The sequence below is a fragment of the Biomphalaria glabrata genome, chromosome 4 (assembly GCF_947242115.1).
Source record: "Biomphalaria glabrata chromosome 4, xgBioGlab47.1, whole genome shotgun sequence".
Classification (NCBI taxonomy): domain Eukaryota; kingdom Metazoa; phylum Mollusca; class Gastropoda; family Planorbidae; genus Biomphalaria; species Biomphalaria glabrata.
The window spans coordinates 30,785,335-30,807,854 of record NC_074714.1 but is presented as its reverse complement, the minus strand read 5'-3'; the positions used below and the strand labels follow the sequence as shown (position 1 = coordinate 30,807,854).

At 34.1% G+C, this 22,520-nt stretch overlaps 1 protein-coding gene across 5 annotated transcripts in view; it reads left to right on the top strand.

The window, feature by feature from the left end:
- Positions 1 to 22,158, top strand: part of LOC106075863 (uncharacterized) — a 32,257-nt gene extending 10,099 nt beyond the window's left edge. For 3 of the 5 annotated variants that reach the window (XM_056026219.1, XM_056026223.1, XM_056026220.1), the window contains 5 exons: positions 3,475 to 4,224; positions 5,523 to 5,761; positions 5,869 to 5,952; positions 6,409 to 6,485; positions 19,583 to 22,158. In XM_056026219.1, the coding sequence (XP_055882194.1) occupies positions 3,573 to 4,224; positions 5,523 to 5,761; positions 5,869 to 5,952; positions 6,409 to 6,485; positions 19,583 to 19,637 (1,107 nt within the window). In that variant the 5' untranslated portion in view covers positions 3,475 to 3,572 and the 3' untranslated portion in view covers positions 19,638 to 22,158. Of the gene's footprint in view, positions 1 to 1,886; positions 2,293 to 3,474; positions 4,225 to 5,522; positions 5,762 to 5,868; positions 5,953 to 6,408; positions 6,486 to 19,582 lie in introns of all 5 variants that reach the window. The other 2 variants (XM_056026222.1, XM_056026221.1) reach the window with 1 other exon arrangement.
- Positions 22,159 to 22,520: the final 362 nt, after the last annotated feature.

Genomic DNA, 22,520 nt, shown 5'->3' with positions numbered 1-22,520 from the left:
GGTCAGTACTGACCTGCTATGAGCGGTATAAAAGGCTGGATGAATACCTCCCAGCTAGAAAACTAGTGGATGGTTGGAGATGCAGAAGACGTATCCAGATGCATCATGCCACTAGACTATCTGATAAAGCTGGCCTCTCCAGAACCGACAAAACATTCAACGCTTTCATCCCCTTCCCCCTTGGTGTCGCCCAGCGACCCCAGACATATGCTTGAAACTAGTAGACCCTAATGCCACTAAGCTAAGTCGTTCATCTAACGACCTTCAAATCCTAGCTCTGGAGACCATTAATACCTTCAAGCCCAGTGCTATTTTTGCATACACTGATGGGTCGGCATCAATAGATTCTGGAAGAGCAGGCTATGGGGCCTACATCGACTTTCCTGGCTCTTACTCAGTTAAAATCTTTGGACCATGTGGTAGTGTTTGCAGTTTTGATGCGGAGACCATGGCAGTCTTAAAAGTCATTGGCTCTCGGCGAGGGACATTTGAGGGCAACACAGATTGTTGTGGTCACTTACTCAAAATCTGTACTAAATGCTTTGCAAAGCCCCGGACCATGGCCCCCCAATATCAACACTGTCATCATGGCTTCACATAACATTAAAGAACGTTATGGCACCCCTGTAATAATGCAGTGGGTACCGAGTCACATAGGTGTGACTGGCACCAACACAATTGCAGACTCTTTGGCCCACCAGGGAGGGCAAATTCCACCCACTGAACAGGCTGTAAGCTTTCATCAAGCCCTGGATATAATTCCAAAAAACAGAAATGGAAAAGTCGTTTGAGTGCTGGGACAAGTCCCAAAAAGCCAGTGAAGTCTGGGAGCGCATGAGGCGCCCTGACCGCACTTCCCTGTGGTGGAGGCTGTCCAGGCCTGAGCAAGCTATTATAGCACAGTGCAGGACAGGCCATTGTCATGTTGGCTCATATTTCTTGCGGCTATGGCCAAATTTTGATTCACTGTGCCCCCACTGTGGGGAAGAAGTGGAAACTGTGCCTCATATTCTGTTTGACTGCACCAGACTTGCTGATCTCCATCTCGACAGGTCTGGGAAACCCAAAATTCTCGACCTGTATGATGATGATGATGATGATGATGATAATGATGATGATGATAGACCTCATAGACCTGACCCTCTTTGACATCATATTTTATTGTAACTATGAGTAGTGAAACAAAGCAACTTAACTATTATTATTATCATATGGATGAGGCATTTATAGATGTTTGCAATTTCTTCCTAGGACTAAACCATTATGGAGCTATACAAATTCAAACAAAAATTCGTTAGATGAAAATGACTATGTATAAAATAGATTCTTGCTAATTTAATATATAAAATAGATTCTTTCTAATTCTAAATCTAGAATAATGTAGATCTAGAAGATAGTCTAGTAAAGCTAAGATCTAATCTAAATTCTAGTTAAAATAGTAAAAGGTGAAACTTTACATTCACATCATAGGCTCCATTGCTTAAATTTGATGTGGGCAAGTTATTGAAATGGGGATGCCATTAAAGAGAAACTAACTAAAAAAAGAATTAAAGTAACATAAATTTTCTGTTTCTATCCTTACTAAACACCTTTATAATAGGATCATACAACCTACAAGTTAAAACTATATCTGCTTTAAAAAACTTCAAGTGATAAAACTGCCAAAGCTGATACTCTTCCTAGATAAACTGTAATGTAGATTTAGGCACTATTTTTTAAAATAATTGTTAATTAGTAGTTATAATTTTGAGAAGCTTTTTTTCAACAGAGCGGTATTTGCAAGTATTGTTAACAAAATTAAAATGAAAATGTAGACTCTAAATGTTTAGGTAAATTTTCTTGTGTATTTTTTTTTTTTTAATATATTGGAAAAATTTTAACATCAGGTAAATTCCATGACGTGAACAAAACCGAATGACAGACTTGGACTTTGCTGATGATATTGCACTATTACATAAATGCATACAAGAAATGATGATAGAGAGGCACCAAAAATTGGCCTAGACATAAACTTGGATAAGACTAAAATTGTGCAAGTGGGATATTAAGACAAAGGGCTTCCATCAGACTTGTCGAGTCAGAGCTTGAAAAGCTGGACAAGTTCATGTACCTAGTCAGCATCATAACAAACAATGGGGATGCTTACCAAGATGTAGCATGCCGAATAGAAAGGCAGGGAGCAGTTTCCAAAGGCTGCAGCCTATTTGGACAAGCCAACCATTGGACTTGGGACAAAAATACATCTTCTTGACACAATTGTCATCCCAGCAGCAAAATATGCACGCGAGACATGTAAGTCATCTGTCAAAATTGACAAAAGACTAAATGTGGCTCAACAAAGATGGCTAAGGTGGATTTTATGAGTTAGTTATAGAGATTGGGTCTCAAATATGGATTAGCTATGTCCATGTTTACTTTGGACATAAATCTATATCATAAATCCAAAGCTCATTTTAGAATTAATAATTATTTATTTAAAATCTATTTCATAATTGCTTTTAAGGGATTATAATATTTGTTCAGGACTTCATAATCCAACATCCTTTTTTCTTGGTGACCATTTTATTTATAGTCTTTTGCCAGAATTTTTTTTTTAATCAAGTTTGTCATTTTTTTCTGATACAATCTCAAAATATATGCTAATATTAACTCAAGTACATTGACTTAACTGGACTGGTACAGAATGTCATCATTTGATGTGTAATAACATCTCATAACATACAAAGGATCAATTTTAAACTGACTATACATGTAAAAATGTCTTTACTTGTCATTTAAAATGTTTAAATGCAACAAAGATTATTCTAATTGGCAATATGTCAAAACTTTCAGTCTAGGACGCAATCTCTGACCATTGTTTATTCATGCCACGAAGAACTGTGTTGAAAGTCTTGGGTTGACTGGGATGAGATGACAAGTGTAACAACTGATGGTGTCTGTACTTTGACTGGGAAAACTTTGGTTTGATAATAAAATTAAAGAACATCTGAACCATAAACTCTGACCTCTGCACTGGAATGTTTATGCAAAGTTGCATTGAATATAAAACATGCTATTGATCCAATTATGTCAGTGATCAAACTTATCAGAGCTAGGGGTCTTAACCACAGGCAATTCTGAGAAGTACTTTAAGATTCGGAAACTAAACATTCCGATGTTCAGTACCACACTAGAATCCGCTGGCTTAGCATGGGCAAGGTATTGAGAAGAGTATGGGATCTTAAGGAAGAAATTGTTATGTTCCTTGAATGTAGAAATTTTTATGTTCCTTGAATGACATTAACTGTGACTTTGTTACTAAAATTTCTAATGAAAAGTGGAAGACAAACTTCATGTTTGCCATAGGCAGTATTACCAAAGAGTTGTTTGCACATAGAATGTGCTTATACATCTTTTAAAAATAAATATCAACATTTTACCCAAAACTGATTCATTCTTCAAATATTTTCTATGTTAACATTTCTACTTTTTCAGATTATCTTCTGTTTGACAATGTGTTAGAGGCTTTAAAGACAAAAATATCTGCTAATATTAACATTCACAATATCTATATTTTTAAAACAAAGTCTATAATGTCTGCTTTACATAATGGCTTTCTCAATGATGAGTTGGTAAAGAATGCTTTCACTGTGCTTAAAGAAAATGCAGTTCTAAGTCGTCATGAAAAATCAACACCTAATGACAGTGCCAATACACCAATAGATGTTTCATTATCATCTCAGAGAGGCTCTCAATTTTGTGACATCAATTCACAGACAAATGAATTTAATTTGTCTTCAGCTAAAAGTTCACAGTCCCCACTCAAAGACCTATCAGAAGACTTGCACAATATGAACATACAAAAGAAAGACAACTTGGAAGAACAAAGAGAAAAAAGTGGTAGTGGTTTGCCTGAACTTCTACCAGATGTGAGCATTCCATTAAGACCAGAAAGTCTTCCACTTCCTATTCCAAGTCATAATGACAAGCAAGAACAGAGTCGATCAAATTATGTTAATCAAGCTCATGGTCAAAATTATATTGATGATGAAGACAGTGAACTATTGGCAAGTGCTACCACATCTAAGCCTATACCCATACGTGCTCAGGCAAATACTGAGATCTGTGCTCTGTTGTCTAGTAGTTTACCTCAGGGAACAATAACCAGGAAAGGGGACATGATTCAATTTGTTGCTGATAATTTACAGGAGAAAATAAAACAGAGTAGTCCTATGTCTAATGCAGGTAAATATCTCCACAAACTTTTTAAAATTAATATTTATTGAATTATTTTACTTTTTTTTTACACAATTAAAAAGTAGCTAACATATTTTTGTAATTAGAATTATCATACATAACTTTTTTTTTATACAAACATGGTGTCTGTATGTCTGGTAGTTAACTTGCTAAACAAATTTGTATGGAGAGCTGAGCAGTTGAAGATGTTCTAAGGGAAGAAATATGGAATCAAAACGTTTGGAAGACAACACTGGAAAAAACTGGTCTGTGACCATTCATTATGGTATAGAGCTGTCAGGTACTAGGATAACTAACAGCAAAGAAAATGGATTAAACCTAGAAAGCAAGAAGCTAATGCAGATATGACATCAATATGTGACTCTGAATATATGCCTTAACTGTAATAGGCTTTACGAAGATTGGACTTCACTACCATCTTATTGTTCACAGTAAATGAGATCATGCTTATCTTCCACCACAAAGGAAGAACTTCACAACAATCTGTTCTAATATATGCTATGGAAAACTATACATCTGCTTTCCAATATTTCCTAAAAAGAACATTATTAAATGATAATTTTTTTGTATGCCTCTTCTATCTATAAGCTGCACTAGGTGATTTGATCCCAATTGTAACTGTTATGATTCTTCTCCCCTTCCCTTTGAACTCTCTTTACCTCCCCACTTCCAAAGGTTGATAATATTAAATGATTTTTGACCATTATAATGTTTCTTAAAAAAAAGAGTCAACTTGCATGAATTTTATTTTATATTTGATTCACCAATGGTTATCTTATAGATTACAGACATTATTTCAAAAAAGAAGATAATTACGTCCTATGCATTTCATGTGTCAATCTAGTCATGGCATGTTAATCAGTGACGTAAACTCTGCTAAGTCATTGGTTTTCCTGGTTGATTCAGGCAACCCATTCCATTCACTAATGGCCCTAGGGAAGAAGGAGCACTTGTACAATTTGTCATAGCATATGGAATATATCTTTTTGTCTTTCTGAGTATTTTATTAAATTACTTTTTATTTATCCCTATTACTTTTTGTATTTATCATTTGTAAAACTTTCAGCGGCACTATTAATTTACTGTTCATTTCAAAACTTTATTTCTAGTACACATGTATGAATTTCAAACAATTTTATTTTTAAAAAATATTTATTAATTACATGATTATCTTTTTTCCCCCTAATCCTCTTTGGTAATGTAAAGCAGTTTTGATACTTCCACAACTGTGCATCTGCTGTATGAATTCAAAGTATTGCATTCTCTTGAATTTCCTGATGTTGCAGATAATGGCACCTCCGGCAGTAGAAGATCTAGTGAACGAAGCATATATTCTTTTTCTTCCTCCACTTCATTTGCAACTTCTTCAGGAGTGTCAAGATCTCCCAGCAGTCAATTTCAACAAAGTCCAGATGATATACCACCAATTGATGTTACAGCAGTTATAGAACTTGAAAGCCATGCTCGGAAAGTGGCTGATAACCTTGACCTCATGATGGGAAATATAAGAAATAATTTACACAAGGTCATTATTAACTCATTATTTTTTGCTTTTTTTGTGTTGATAAATAAATAATAATTTATTTTTAAAGGGGTACATTGTTTAAAATTATTTTTTTTCTTGTAAGTTAGATGTCAGCTATTACCATTGGCTGCCAAGATGCATATAAGCGTTCTGTGGATATCACATGTGACTCCGTTGATGCTAGCATTAAGGTGAGTAACTGATTATCAGCAGTTAATGTTTAAAACAGCCTCCAAAATCAGATGTCAGCTTTCACATAGCTAATCGTAGTAACAAAAACTGGCAGTTATAAAAAAAAAAAGTATAATTTTTTTTCTATCAAGTGAATCAAAAGACCTTAGCTAGTTTCATCTGTAATGCATGAGGCATTCAAAGATTTATCTTCTTGAAAATAAAAATCTATGTCCAGAAATAATACTTAATTTACATTGATTACAATTATAACAAAGAGAGGATCTTATTGTTATGCTAGCAATTTAATTTCATTTAAAAAGATTTAAGGCTAAGCTATTGCCAAATTGGCATGTGATAATTAATTGGCATTTATTTGTTTATAATTATTCATATTTTGTTCTCTTTTATTTATACTCTATAAGTTTGTTTTTAAATAAGTTGCATTTAAATGAATCTCACTCTTTGTCTAAAAGTCCATGTATGCCCTAATGGCCAAATGTGAAGAACTCAGTGCTGCGATGGGGCCTGTTGAACAGCTTGCTGGACAAATGTAAGTTATAAGTTTTGTTTAGCCCTATAATTAAGCTCAACTCCTCAATGCACGAAACAAAAAGAGGTAAAACAGTAAAAAATAAAACTTATTGTTCAGTCATTTGTACTTTACACATTTCCTTACACAACAAAGAGGTAACAGTAAATGGCACTCACAAGTTGAATACTAATAAATGACCATGTTGTTATGAACAGACTTTGAGCAGAATTATGAGAGTCAGTTTTGACTTTGTGATGCTGGTGAAGTAGTGGCTATCTTAATGTCTTCTACAATCTATGGACTAACACAAAGTACCTTTGAAATCTTGTGGAATCCACAGCTCATTCATATATGCCTACTTACTTTTCAAATACAGTTTTCAGAAGCTACTAAGAACATAGTAGATATAGTAGTACAAGAAAATAGAATCCAAAAACTAGTAGCCAACACCAAACCAAATAAAGTGTCTGGACCTGATGGTATTCCAGCTAGATTACTCAAAGAACTAAGCAATGAGTTAGCCCCAGTGTTCAAAATACTCTTTCAGGCATCACTTAACCAGGGCAGAGTACCAAAGGACTGGAAAGAAGCTAATGTCACCCCCCCTATTTAAAAAAGGAGAAAAATCTGACCCAGGAAACTACAGACCAGTATCACTTACCAGCATTACATGTAAAATCCTAGAACACATAATATGTAGCAACATCATAAACCACTTAGACAAACATACCAACATGGCTTTAGGAAATATAGATCATGTGAAACACAACTAATAGGACTAATTGATGACTTTTCAAAAGGTTTAGATAATAGTGAACAAATAGATGCTATCTTACTAGATTTTTCCAAGGCTTTTGACAAAGTTCACCACCATAGTTTGCTTAAAAAATTAAAATGTTTCAGCATTAATGGTCCATTGCATCAGTGGATTAAAGATTTTCTGATAGGGAGAGAACAAACTGTAATAATAAATGGCTCTAAATCAATACCGATAACAGTTAACTCAGGTGTACCTCAAGGAACTGTCTTAGATCCACTACTTTTCTTAATTTACATAAATGATTTACCAAATTGCATTACCTCAGGAACAAAAGTCAGATTATTTGCAGACGATTGCATAATATATAGAACAATAAAAACAACACAAGACACAGATATTTTACAAAGAGAATTAGATGAATTACAGAAATGGGAATCAAATTGGAGCATGTCTTTCCACCCAGAAAAATGTCAGTCGTTAAGAATAACGAAAAAACTAAAACAAATTAATTCCACTTATCTTATTCATGGCAAACCAGTAACACAGACTAAAAACGCAAAATACCTAGGTGTTATAATAAATGAAAAACTGTCATGGAATCCACATATTGATGAAACTATAAAAAAATCAAACAAAGCATTAGGATTTATTAAAAGAAATTTCTATAAATCAAATAAGAACATAAAACTAAAATGTTATTTAACCTTGGTTAGGCCAATAATAGAATATGCATCCTCCGTTTGGGACCCCTCAACTCAAGATAACATTAAGAAACTGAAACAGACACAAAATAGAGCAGTGAGAATCATAACAAACAAATATTCACACTTAACTAGAGTAACACCTTTAGTAAAATCACTAAATTTAGAAAGCCTTCAGGACAGAAGGCTCAAAAGTAAAGTAGCAATTATACATAAAACACTGAACCATAATCTTCAAATACAAAAACAAAATTTAATAAAATACTCTGAAAGACACAAAGATAAAGGCACATTCCTCGTCCCATATGCTAGGACAAATTTGTACAAATACTCCTTCTTCCCTAGTGCTATTAGAGCATGGAATGGGTTGCCTGAGCTAGCCAGGAAAACCAATGACTTGTCAGAATTTAAGTCATTGGTTAATATGCATGACTAAATGCATGACACGTAAGATGTAATCATCTTCTTTTTTGAAGTAACGTCTGTATTATATAAGATAAGATATAGTTTTAAAAGGATGAAAAGAATAGGGGAATAGGATTCACCATTATATTGTTACGAATCTCGCTATCCAGGCTCTCTGCAAACTGCACCATACACCACCAACTTAAAGAACTTGACAACTCAGGGCTCCAAAGTAACGTAACACTTTAATAGTTGAATAAATAACAGCCAATACTGTACAATTGGCAACACGTACACTGTACAAATATCTCTCCGATAACAGCGTTCCGCAATATCAACTCTTGCACTGGCCTCTCCGTCTCGTTCCGGGCTTGCACTGGGTTCAACAGTTCAGGACTGACTTCACACACTAGGCTCGTTGTGTCGGACTCGATCGCAGACCAAGATCAAGACGCCAGCCGTCTCAACTGTACTTGACAGTACTCCGCACTGAACCGTCGTAATGCTTCGTACAGAACCACACCGCTGAACTGTGCTGTAGTCGACCGGACTGTAGTGAACCGGGCTCTGAACCCCGGCCGTGAAATGTCTTGACTGCGACACCTCCGCTCTTATATAGGGTCCCTACTGGCCTTCTCGAACCGGACAGAACGCCGCTCGACGTTTCTAGGTGGTCAGATGACTACAACTCTCGTGACTCTCCTGAGCTCTGTTCACGACGTCGATCCTTCCCGGACCGCCGTCGATCCTTCCCGAACCGCCTTGTTGACACTCGTCTCGGCTGACCGTAGTAGCTCGTCACGGTTGACCGCTCGTCTAGCGCTGGCCTGGGGTGATTTGCGTCAGCTGACTACACACACACCACTACCCCTCTCTGTGCCACCACCAGGTTTATAACAATATAAAGGATGTTATTATATATTAGTCAAGCAGATACTCGTGTTGTGCTAATATAGAGTATGCATAAACACTTCTTTGGCCCATCCTGTCCCCCCACACACACACAATATACACACTAGTTTTAAATGAAACTCCTCTCCCACAAAAGCACATTTTTTGGAAGTAATGGAACTGCTGACTTTAAGGCAGACACAAACAAACCACACACTTCTTAGGCCCATATTCATAACACATTTCTGGTTATCTAGTATTATTATTATTCAGTGGAACTGCCAGCATTACAATGACATTCTATAATTTTTTGGCATCCTCCATGAATGTTTTGGTCCGCCCCCTTTTATTTTTTGCATCCCTTAATTGAAAGAACAGAAAGGCACTATGTTTTTAAAGAACATTCTTCTAGCATATAATAATCCCCCCACACTACACACACCTTTTACTCATAAATTATAGAAATACTGATAAAAAAATCATTGAAGCTTTGCTCTTTGAAAGAAACATCACTGTTTGCTATTTAATCCAATCTTTACACATTTTGTTTCTGCCAGGCATGGATCTAGTTCTAGAGACACACCTTATATAACATGCACAAACAAGTAGAATTGGTTTGATGGATACATATTAAAATGTCTAATTTTTAAGAACCTTTTGAATAATGTTCTTACTTGATACTCTTCAACTATGACTATATGAGCCTAAATACATTGCAAATACAACTGATTTGTTCCAGAGAGAAAAACAAAGATACCTTCAATCCCCATCTGTGTAAAAACACATTTGATAATCACTACACTGATCTAAGGATAATTCCTCACATTCTCTCTGACAATTATCTAGATCTAGGAGAGAATTAGATCTTTGTAGAAATAAACATTAATTAAAAAAAACTAAAAATAATAGTAAATAGGGCCAATTCACTGCCGTATGATATAGACCAAATCACAGATCTAGAGAAAATATACAAAAGCAGTCAAGGTCTTAATCAGGATCTAGAACTAGATCAGTAGAAGGACTCTTGAAAAGATATCTTCTCAGAGCTCAACAATTAATACAAATAATAATAATGAATGGGGTTTATCTTATCTTATCTTATATAATACAGACGTTACTTCAAAAAAGAAGATGATTACGTCCTACGCGTCATGCATTTAGTCATGCATATTAACCAATGACTTAAATTCTGCCAAGTCACTGGTTTTCCTGGCTAGCTCAGGCAACCCATTCCATACTCTAATAGCACTAGGGAAGAAGGAGCACTTGTACAAATTTGTCCTAGCATATGGGACGAGGAATGTGCCTTTATCTTTGTGTCTTTCAGAGTATTTTATTAAATTTTGTTTTTGTATTTGAAGATTATGGTTCAGTGTTTTATGTATTATTGCTACTTTACTTTTGAGCCTTCTGTCCTGAAGGCTTTCTAAATTTAGTGATTTTACTAAAGGTGTTACTCTAGTCAAATGTGAATATTCGTTTGTTATGAATCGCACTGCTCTATTTTGTGTCTGTTCTAGTTTCTTAATGTTTTCTTGAGTTGAGGGGTCCCAAACAGAGGATGCATATTCTATTATTGGCCTAACCAAGGTTAAATAACATTTTAGTTTTATGTTCTTATTTGATTTATAGAAATTTCTTTTAATAAATCCTAATGCTTTGTTTGATTTTTTTGTAGTTTCATCAATATGTGGATTCCATGACAGTTTTTCATTTATTATAACACCTAGGTATTTTGCGTTTTTAGTCTGTGTTACTGGTTTGCCATGAATAAGATAAGTGGAATTAATTTGTTTTAGTTTTTTTGTTACTCTTAACAACTGACATTTTTCTGGGTGGAAAGACATGCTCCAATTTGATTCCCATTTCTGTAATTCATCTAATTCTCTTTGTAAAATTTCTGTATCTTGTGTTGTTTTTATTGTTCTATATATTATGCAATCGTCTGCAAATAATCTGACTTTTGTTCCTGAAGTAATGCAATTTGGTAAATCATTTATGTAAATTAAAAATAGTAGTGGACCCAAGACTGTTCCTTGAGGTACACCTGAGTTTACTGTTATCGGTGTTGATTTAGAGCCATTTATTATTACAGTTTGTTCTCTCCCTATCAGAAAGTCTTTAATCCACTGATGCAGTGGACCATTAATGCCGAAATATTTTAATTTTTTAAGCAAACTATGGTGGTGAACTTTGTCAAAAGCCTTAGAAAAATCTAGTAAGATAGCATCTATTTGTTCACTATTATCTAAACCTTTTGAAAAATCATCAGTTAGTCCTATTAGTTGTGTTTCACATGATCTATATTTCCTAAAGCCATGTTGGTATGGTGTGAGGACATTATGTTTGTCTAAGTGGTTTATGATGTTGCTACATATTATGTGTTCTAGGATTTTACATGTAATGCTGGTAAGTGATACTGGTCTGTAGTTTCCTGGGTCAGATTTTTCTCCTTTTTTAAATAGGGGGGTGACATTAGCTTCTTTCCAGTCCTTTGGTACTCTGCCCTGGTTAAGTGAAGCCTGAAAGAGTATTTTGAACACTGGGGCGCTAGCTCATTACTTAGTTCTTTGAGTAATCTAGCTGGAATACCATCAGGTCCAGAAGCTTTATTTGGTTTGGTGTTGGCTAATAGTTTTTGAATTCCATTTTCTTGTACTACTATATCTTCTATGTTGTCTACTTGGTTCAAATTCAGTAATATGTCTTTGTCTCCTGGGGCTGAGAATGCTGATGCAAAGTATTTGTTTAGAATGTTTGCTTTAGTTTCATTATCATTATGTATTATATTATGTTCATCTTGTAATGGCGCTACGCCTGATGTTTCCATTTTCTTAGACTTAATGTATGACCATAGGTTTTTGTTGTTGTCTTTAGATATTACATTGTTTATGTATTCACTCTGCAGCTGTCTGCTTACTTTTTGGGTTAAGTGTTTAATTTTTATATACTTTTTGTAAACTCTTTCTGCATTAGTTTCTTTAAATTTTCTATATAGGTTTTCCTTCTGTTTACAAAGCTTCTTTAGTCTATTATTAAACCAGCATTTATTTATTTTGTTTGATGTGTATTTAGTTGGTATTTGATTTTCTATAATGCTTTTAAGATGGTTTTTAATGAAATTCCAGAGATCATCGACTGGTTGGTTAATGTCTTTTTCTAATAAGAATGTTTGTTGAAAGTTTAATGCAGCTTGGTGTAGTTGTGTTAGGTTACATTTATTCCAGAGTAAGATTTTTCTTTTGGGTTTTGTATTGGCTACTGCTTTTATCTGACTGTGTATTTTTATGATCTCATGGTCTGATAGACCAGGGATAATATCATAATCAACTACTAATCCAGGTCTGTTGGTTAAGAAGAGATCTAATATGTTGTTTAATCTAGTTGGCTTTTTAATGATTTGATCTAAACTAAGGCTGTGTAAAGTTTCTATGAAAAGCTCATTTATGTCCTTAAGGTTTTGGTGTTTATCTATGGTTAGTGTTTTCCAATTTATATCAGGTAGGTTGAAATCACCCATAATCCAAAAAACTGCATTTTTATTTGTCTCTTTAAGTGTCGTAATCTGATTACATAGTTCCTGCATGTATTCTAAACTAGAATTTGGTGGTCTGTAAATGCTGCCTATTATTAGGGATGTTGAGGTGGTATTATTATTGGCTTCAAATGTATTAATACAGTTTTTTATTTGAGTCAATTGTTAAGAATTAGTTTTTTAAGAGTTATGGCCTGCTTTATTCGTGAAGGGGCTATTGATCCGGTATGTGATGTTTTGGCGCGAAATATAATTTGATGATAATTTAATAATTTTTTATAACAATGTTCATTTCACTCTTGTATAAATGAAGGTAGAGTAGGAATTCTAACAGCACCTAGCTAATTGTTTTTTTTATAAAGGTTTTGCTTATTTCATGAATAAGTCAGATTCCTGAATGGTAATGACATGCTCCCCCTCCTCTTTAATTCTAGGTGAGTTTTGCTGAGTGCACTGGATGACATTCTTCAATTTCTTTCCAAAAGACATGAAAAAAATTGACATTAGTTTAGTATCCAAACAATCTAAGATACTTTTAACAGATATATTTTGAGAAACTGGGTAAAGGTGATTTGGGTGACACATCTCCCCTTGATGCAGGTAAAGTCAAACAAATGAAGACAAGACCAGCACTGAGCACTGGTCGTTGGTGTCATGCGTCTGGTGATCATCTTTTTCTGACTGGTCATTACCTGTGACACCTATCCCGCCCCCTTTCTTCTGGGCACCCTTCCCTCTCTCACGTGTAAGACGATAATCTATTTCTAGCACTCCTCTTGACATCCCTAGGTGCAAATTTATAATCCTTAATCTTTAATTCCGAGAGCGGCCCAAGGTCTATACCTCTCTTTCAATATCTTCGACCCTACATCTTTATAACCTCGCATACTTTGAAACCTTCACTAATCATTTGTCCAGCACACTGACAGACTGGCAAAACTTTCACCATTTCATTCTATTATATTTCTTAAATGAAAACCTGGAAGCAGTCTGTATAAACAATGGAAAAGTCCAGTTGAAGCGAGGAAAAGACAAAATTTCTCTTGAAGGATATCTCTATGTTTTTGATTGGTTTAGTGCAGACCACTTTAAGAAGTTCTGACGATAATAACTTAAAAATGAATATAGAGCTCGTCTACAAACAGATACTTTAAACAAAAGACTTTGTTCTAAATCAACTAGGCCAGCACAGCCATGGAAGTGATGCTGCACAACATCTGGCTGCCTCTATTTTAACAACAATTAAATAGAGAGCTGCTTCTTCCACAGAGATCCCATCTTGTATCATAAACAGCGCTCTACGGTGAACTTCAGCAGCAGTGCATGTGAAATTGCATAAGAAAGATGCTTTATTAAAGTCATTCAGCAGAGAAATGAAATGCAAGGAGCTCCTGCACAGCCTAAACATAGGTCAACTTTGATTATTCCATTAGAATACCAGAACTATATTGTTTCATCTGAGCTGAAAGAAAAGTTTCTTTTATATAAGAATTTTACTATTCGATAGAGAATCAAATGGCAGTTGGAGCAGTCAAATAAAAAAACTTAACGTGGATGGAACATTCAGAACCTCCCCTCATATATTCTAACAGATTTACGTTATTATGGCAGAAAGAGGTGGTTTTGTACTGCCTGTCCCATATGCACTACTGCATTAACTCCCACACACACACACAAAAAAAGTTTTAATAACTTTGACAATTTTATGCTCGCATACTGTGAAGTATGGATGGCTGCCTGGTCTTGTGTCATGTAAATAAACAATGAATAAATAACAAACTTAAATACCAAAAATAATGGACAAAAATATCTCTTGTTCTGTATATGAAAAATATGTTTTAACACAAACACTCATACAAAACATAGATATGTATAATTCTTTTTAAAATAATAATGCAATAAACGATAATCATCATCATCATTCCTTTGAGTTCCGCATGGAACATAGGGCCTCGACAAAAACACGCCACTCTCCACGGTCTCTTGCTAGCTTTTTGATGGTTTCCCTGCTCTTCCCGGTCTTCTCTGCTTCTTCAAGTACACTGTGTCGCCATGTTCTTTTTGGTCTTCCTCTGCGTCTTGTTCCCTGGGGGTTTCACTCTAAGGCCTGCCTAGCTCTGTTGCTGGTATCTTTTCTAAGGGTGTGACCAATCCATCTCCACTTCCTCTCTAAGATCTGCGCTTTTATATTTTTCTGTCCAGTCATCTCCCACAGTTTGGTGTTTTCTACTTTGTCATACCAGTGTATTTTTAGGATATTTCTCAGGCATCTGTTGATGAAGGTCTGTAATTTTTTTGTTGTGGCTTCAGTTGTTCTCCATGTTTCAGAACCATACAGTAGGACAGCCTTGACATTAGAGTTAAAGATTCTTAGTTTAGTCTTGTTTGAGATGTAAGTTAAACGTTAATAATGTGACCAAAACATTTCGCGCCAAAATGGCCTGCTTTGCTATTGATCATCTCTTACATAAAAATAGAGTATATAGGTATGTGAGCAGCACATATCTAGATATATTCTCAAAATTTTCTTTTGGAACTTCAATTTGGGAGTTTTGGAACTTTAATTTGGGAGTTTTGTGTTTTAATTAGAACTGACACACACACACATATACTTATACATATTATAGTTCAGCAACTTAACCCATTGAAATAGTTATAAATAAAGCACTGGAAGAGCTAATTATTTATTATATATATATTATCTAATTATTATTATGTTTAATTTTACTTGAGTCTTTAACTCATCATTCAGATTTTTAGGTTAACAATAACACTTTGGAGAAAGTGGATACTTGTTACGTTTATTATGTGGTGAGACTCTTTAGCGATAAACCAATATCAAAATGACAAAATCATAGTTTATAAATGCTTTAAATTTTATTAACACTGAAACCACTATTTGGGCTAGGGTTAGGGTTTCTATTCCTCCATTTTGGTTCTCCCCCTTTCAACACGCATCCGTACCGTTCCACATTTACACTAACATGCACACATAACACCCCCCTTGTTCAACAAGTTCGATGTACATCGAACGTCCAAAATACAAATCATTGAATATATTATCAGACTATTCCAAGTTTAAAAAATTCTAAATTCTCTGTAACATATAGAACCATAATGTAATAACCAAACAAAATCATACACAATGTCATGTTAATACCAATACAATTCTAACATTAAATAACAATTATATTCATCACAATAATAACTGTTATTATGAGCAAACAACTTCTGTTAACATATATCTATAAGTAATCATATTTCTATGAATGATTTGCTAAATAAAATTGTATCACATTTCATTAATACAACTCCCCACTCATAATTTTATGCCAGTACAAACACCCTCATTCCAGCCAAATAGTTAACAAACCAAGTCTATCTTGCTCCATGCATATTGTACCCCCAACAACATGACCCGGCATATAACTAACTCACAACACTCCTAATACCATAGATTTAACCCAATGCTATTTACCTCTTAGTATCATCAGGCCTATATAATGATTCTAGTCTTGACGTTTCTTTTTATGTATTTCTACCACACCATTTTAATAATTTTCTTACAAATGTAATTTTAATAGAATAATTATATCAAACAAAATCACACAAAAATAAATACATTGTGCAAAATCTACGTATCTACTTTCCTCTACTTATACTCTTTTACATTTCCTATGTAGCCTTTACTAAGCTTCTATAAGGTAGTAGCCTTAACCTATATGAATATGTAACAACAATATCCAATTCATTACACATATATTTATTCATTGTAGAATAGAACAATAATTAGTATCCATCATTCCTACCTTTTCTAATCCTATCTATATAATTCTAACATTATTGACATGCCATCCTTTCCGCTTCCCTCCTTTGCAATGATGTCCCATTGTGATCCAAGTCTAGCTGTATTACCTGCTAACATCCCCTCTCTTTTCTCGTATACACCTCTTAACTATTGTAGCTTAATTCCTTAACTCTGCTTAACTGTTGACACTGTCTTCTAGTATGCCCCTTTCTCCCACAATTAAAGCATAAGATGTATGGATTTGTACGTCTGTATATGGGTTTATATCGCTTTCCCTGTACCACTGATTGTCTTACTTTACTTTGATTTGGACCCATTCCAATTGCATTTCTTTCTACCTTATCTGTTAATTCTTTCTTCTCGTGCTCTCTGCTACCCATGTCATCTGATGTATGGGATCTTATGTCTTCTTCCACATCCCCATTTCTACCTCGAGTAGACTTTATCCCATAATATTTCTTCCAATTCTCAATCTCCCTTACTGAACATATTTTCACCCCATGAATGTTCCCAATAATTAAATCTATCTCACCCTGATCTACAACACAAGCTTCCACTGTCCCCTTAAAATATGGTGTGTCTATACTAACTTTAGCAATCAGTAATTGTACAATATTGCCATTAAACATAACACACCTCCTAGATTCGCCTGTATATTCCTAGTCTTCCACTAATTTCTTATTCACTCCAATAATAGTGCTCCCTGTATCCCTGATGGTCTTGGCTGCCTTGTTCCCTACGAATGTCTGAAAAACCTCCAATGTTCCAATATCAGATGACAATGATAAGCTCTATTCCACCTTTCTCCCAGTCCTTTCTTTCCTGCCTGTTTCCTTGATATCCTCCGTTGCGGTTATCATATTGTCTTTCATATGTGCCACGTCTATAATGTCTATCCTGTGTCTCCCTTGTTCTGTGAGAGTTATTCTGTCTCACCTGTTCTGTTAAAGGCAACTATTTCTTCTATATCACTGCCTCTAGATAATTTCTTATCGGGATGTACCACTTTATAAGCCCTTATCAGTCTTACTATGTCTTCTATGGACTTCGGTTTCCTCTCCAACAGAAATATTTTTAATTCCTCCTGACACTCGTAAATCACTTTGTCCAGTATGAGAAATGTCTTAAGACTGTCAAAGGTTTTTTCTACCTTAGCGGTTTCTATCGGAGTATCTAGTTATCGAAATGGCTGCTCATTTTGTCCAAGAATGTCTGCGGGTCCTCCTCTGGTTCTATCTCACAATTAACAAACTGTTGGCCATAGAAAGCTTCTGTTTTCCCAAAAGTTCAAAGTAGTTGTTCTTTCACAACACTGTAGTTACCCTGGTTCATATATATTTTTAACAAAAAGGCACCTCCGCTGTAAATGATCTAGACAATAAGAATTTCCATTTGTCTTCAGGGTATTCCAGTTCTCTCATTTCTATTTCGAAATGAATATCAAACCTTTATATTTTGCCAGTTTATTCCCTGTAGTGTCACTTTTTCTTTATCACTCTCTTTTCCTTGGTCTGTTTTTAACTTTTTCTCTGCTGTCTCTTTTTCAAATGCCAATCTCTCTCTTTCAATGGCAACTAATTCATTTTTCTTTTCCCTTTCAATTGCTATCTTTTCATTTTCTTTTTTTTCCTTCATAGCTAACTTCTCTTTTTCTCTTTTGTCCTCCTTGTCTAATCTCTCCTTTTCTTTTTCTCTTTCCATCACTAATCTCTCCTTTTCTTTTTCTCTTTCCATTGCTAATCTCTCCTTTTCTTTTTCTCTTTTGTCTTCCCTGTCTAATCTCTCCTTTTCTTTATCTCTCCTTTTCTTTTTCTATTTTGTCCTCCATGTCTAATCTCTCCTTTTCTTTTTCTCTTTCCATCACTAATCTCTCCTTTTCTTTTTCTCTTTCCATTGCTAATCTCTCCTTTTCTTTTTCTCTTTTGTCTTCCCTGTCTAATCTCTCCTTTTCTTTTTCTATTTTGTCTTCCCTGTCTAATCTCTCCTTTTCTTTTTCTCTTTTGTCTTCCCTGTCTAATCTCTCCTTTTCTTTTTCTCTTTCCATTGCTAATCTCTCCTTTTCTTTTTCTCTTTTGTCCTCCATGTCTAATCTCTCCTTTTCTTTTTCTATTTTGTCCTCCATGTCTAATCTCTCCTTTTCTTTTTCTCTTTCCATCGCTAATCTCTCCCTCTCCATCAACCTTTCTTGCACATATTTTCTTAGTTCCGCTCCTTCAAGCTCCAATAACCTCCCTTCTTCTTTCAACGCTGCTACCTCAGCCTTGTCCGCCATTGTCTATTACTAATAGTCGGATCGAATAGTATCCTGTCTCTAGATCTAGACTTTTAATATCTACTGTCTGTTGACAGGAGATCAACTATTTATAGAGGAATACGTGGGTTTTACCTTTACGTTGGGCGCACTTGTTACGTTTATTATGTGGTGAGACTCTTTAGCGATAAACCAATATCAAAATGACAAAATCATAGTTTATAAATGCTTTAAATTTTATTAACACTGAAACCACTATTTTGGTTCTCCCCCTTTCAACACGCATCACCGTTCCACATTTACACTGTAATAGACTAAAACAACACGAGCTTCAATAAACACAATGATTTTATTCGTCCTTATTTATGCTCTCTACTCCAGCCACTTGTTCTCTATACTCTGACTTCCTTTTACACACTGTCCCTGACACACTGCTGTTCACTCAAGCATGTACACTTAAGGTCCACTGGTCATTTCATACACAGGCACACACACACTGCACTACCAGCCACACAAAACACATACACTTACTATCACAATGCGCACGTAACAATACTGAATCATTATACCATTGTAAAAACTTGTATAATTAATCATAAATCTGCTTCATTGTCTGATTTATGTATGTAACCATTTATTTCTTAACATTGTGATGAAAGTAATTCACCAACAGCCATTTTATTATTTGTATATAATCATTTTTTTTTTTTAAAAACCTGTTTAAATTAAAGTAAATAATTTGTTTTTTAATCTTTTTTTTCCAGCAAAGAAATAAAGCGTATATTGGATTTGTTTGAAAGTCAACTGTCTGAAAAATAACAACCACCACCAGATTCAACCACAAGACAATTTGGGGGAAAGAATGCATAAAATAGATTCATACTATCATAGATACAAACATTTAACATTGAAATAATTTGTTAAAATACTAAAATAGATTCATACAATCATAGATACAAACATTGAACATTGAAATAATTTGTTAAAATACTAAAATAGATTCATACAATCATAGATAGATAGATTAAAATAGTTAAAAAGATAATTAAAATAAAACTTTGTTTTTAAAGTTTTTAGTTCTCCGAAAAATATAATTCCTTTTTTTTTCTGTCACACATTTTTTAAAATGTTAAAATCCTCCATTCATGGAATGTCAGTCCCCCTCCTCCAAGTTGTCACTCTCTTGGTTTTTAGCAGGATCAGTCAATAACAAGTTTCAGAACATTATCAAACCTTAAATTTCTTATCAAACACAAAAGAAACACTATGATATGTTCAACTAAACTATTTCTATAATTGCAAAACCAGGTCTAAGAAAATGTTAATTGCAAGTTTTCCTTTAAGATGATTGCATTAAATAAAATACTTGGCTGAGTTACTTATCTTTTATGTATACATATAAGTATATTTATTTATTGTAGCTATTTTGCCATGACCCAAATACTTACTGTTTTTACTTTGCAATATGAATATTTCTTTGTCATTTAAATTGGGATGTTATGTCAGATTGTCTAGATCGATTGAATTCTTTTTTTTTTTAAGTTGTGTAAGAGTTCTTTTGAATTTTGGTGTTGAAGACAGTTATATATTATCTTTTGTATATGTCCTGGTTATTCTAAACATTTGGTGAGTGCAGTCTAGATATCTATGAAGTTCAAATGAGAATGATGTGCCTTAATATAGAAGTTGTGTTGAATGGTCTGAAAATCAAAGCATCTTTTCATTGCATTGTGCAAATATTGAACAAATTAAACATGAGATTATTTGTTCTGGACTGACCCATTTGAATATAAATGACTGATTGGACTGACTCCAGCCAAAGTGTGATGTATGAGGCACATATAGTTCATTCAGAGTATGTGGAATAGTCGTTGAGTTGCCTCTGATCTGTATGTTTCACTTTTGTGAAATGTTGACTAAATGTTCAATACAATATTTCTCCAGGGTACATCATTATGTGATCTTATTTTGTAGGCTTCATTTCACAATGATCTAGTTTTCACGTGTTTCATGTATGATTCCATTCAGCCAGCTAATGACATAGAGATGAGACAACGCATAGAGTTATTCTTGTAACATTTGACAAATATTTCAATCTATTTTTCAATTAAAACAGTTGCACTTGTTATTAATGTCTTTTTTACATTTGATCTTGTTTTGTTGATCAAAAGACAACAAAAGAAGTTAAAAGAAAAAACTTAACTATTGTCTTAAGCAGGTAGAATCTATTTTTGAAGAAAATTTTTAAGAAGTCATTTAAAATTGTTAGGACACTGTACAGCATGCCTTATCTGCGCCATTTTACATCTCAAGAGACAATCTTTTCCCTTTGCAACTTCTTGTGTGACTAAGGATGTCAATCCTTGATACAGAGCTGCACCCACAGGTTGGGCATCTGTAATCACCAGGTGCTGTTGCACTTTCACCCTTCTTTCTACTTCTATGCTATCTGTATAGTTTCAAGGTAAATGTAATTATATTAGCTTTATTGTATGTATGCATTCCTGACTAGTCAGATTTCATGACTCATTCTAAAAATATATTTTTTGTTGAATTTGAAAAGTTAAATTCCAATGTAAATGGATTATTTTGGATCAAGGCAACACATTTTTAAAGGCTCGTGTGTATCTTTCATATTATTTGCATAAGTTGAAGGAACAAACATTTTTAAAAAATCTTTCTCTTTCACTATTCAAATGTCAATATTCTATTTTGTAAAAAATCAGTTGATATGTGATAATGTTTACCATAATCTGTATAAATGATGAACATATTATAAATGATTGATTCCTTTCAATGAACATTTAAAACATGGTATTGTTCAAGTACTTTATTCATTTAATTCATAAAATGCAATTTTATTTTATTTTGATTTGTGATCTCATTGCACAAAGTGTATACAAATGTGAAAGTATCAAATCTGTTGCTGCTTTCTAATCAGCTAGTGAATTATTGCGCTAACATACATGTTTTTCTTCTCTTTCCAACGTTCTACATTTTGTCAGTCTACTGGAGGAATATTAGAATCCAACATGCATTGTTCTTTAAAAGCTTTTTTAAATGTCATAATTTTTCTCTTTTTCAAAATCAGATAAAATTGTTATTTAAGAAAATATTTGTTTTTTTTTTTAAATAAAACTTAACGAAATTGGAATATAAATAAAATTCCCTAATGTAGAGAGTGAACTATCTCTAATGACTAGGGCTTATTAGTAGGCAACTTTTGTTTAGTCCTCAAGGTGGAGAATTACATTTATAGGGGGAAGCATAATTAATGCTAAACAAACTTTTTTGTCAAAAAAATCTTAATGATTCTATTGGATTAAAATGATTTGCTTTATTATTGTTTGAATGAGTTTTTTTGTTTCAATGTTAAAAGGGTTATAAAAAATACAGTAGAACGAACATCAATATATCAAAAATATTGAAACTGTTACCAGCATAATTATATTGAGCTTATGTGATTAGATAAATGTGAATTTGTTCCAAAGCAGATTGCTAACATTTTAAAAGAAGTTTTTTGCTGTCTAAAAAACATTCCCAGTATTACACAGGGTTCTGTTATGCTAAGATGAAGTTAGTCCATTTCTGAGATTCAGCTTGACAACTGTGTATTGTAGGAAGGATTTACATTTTGTCAATGAATGTTGAATGGTGTAATACTGGGTTCTTGCTTCCTGAAGTACTCTAGACACTTGACAA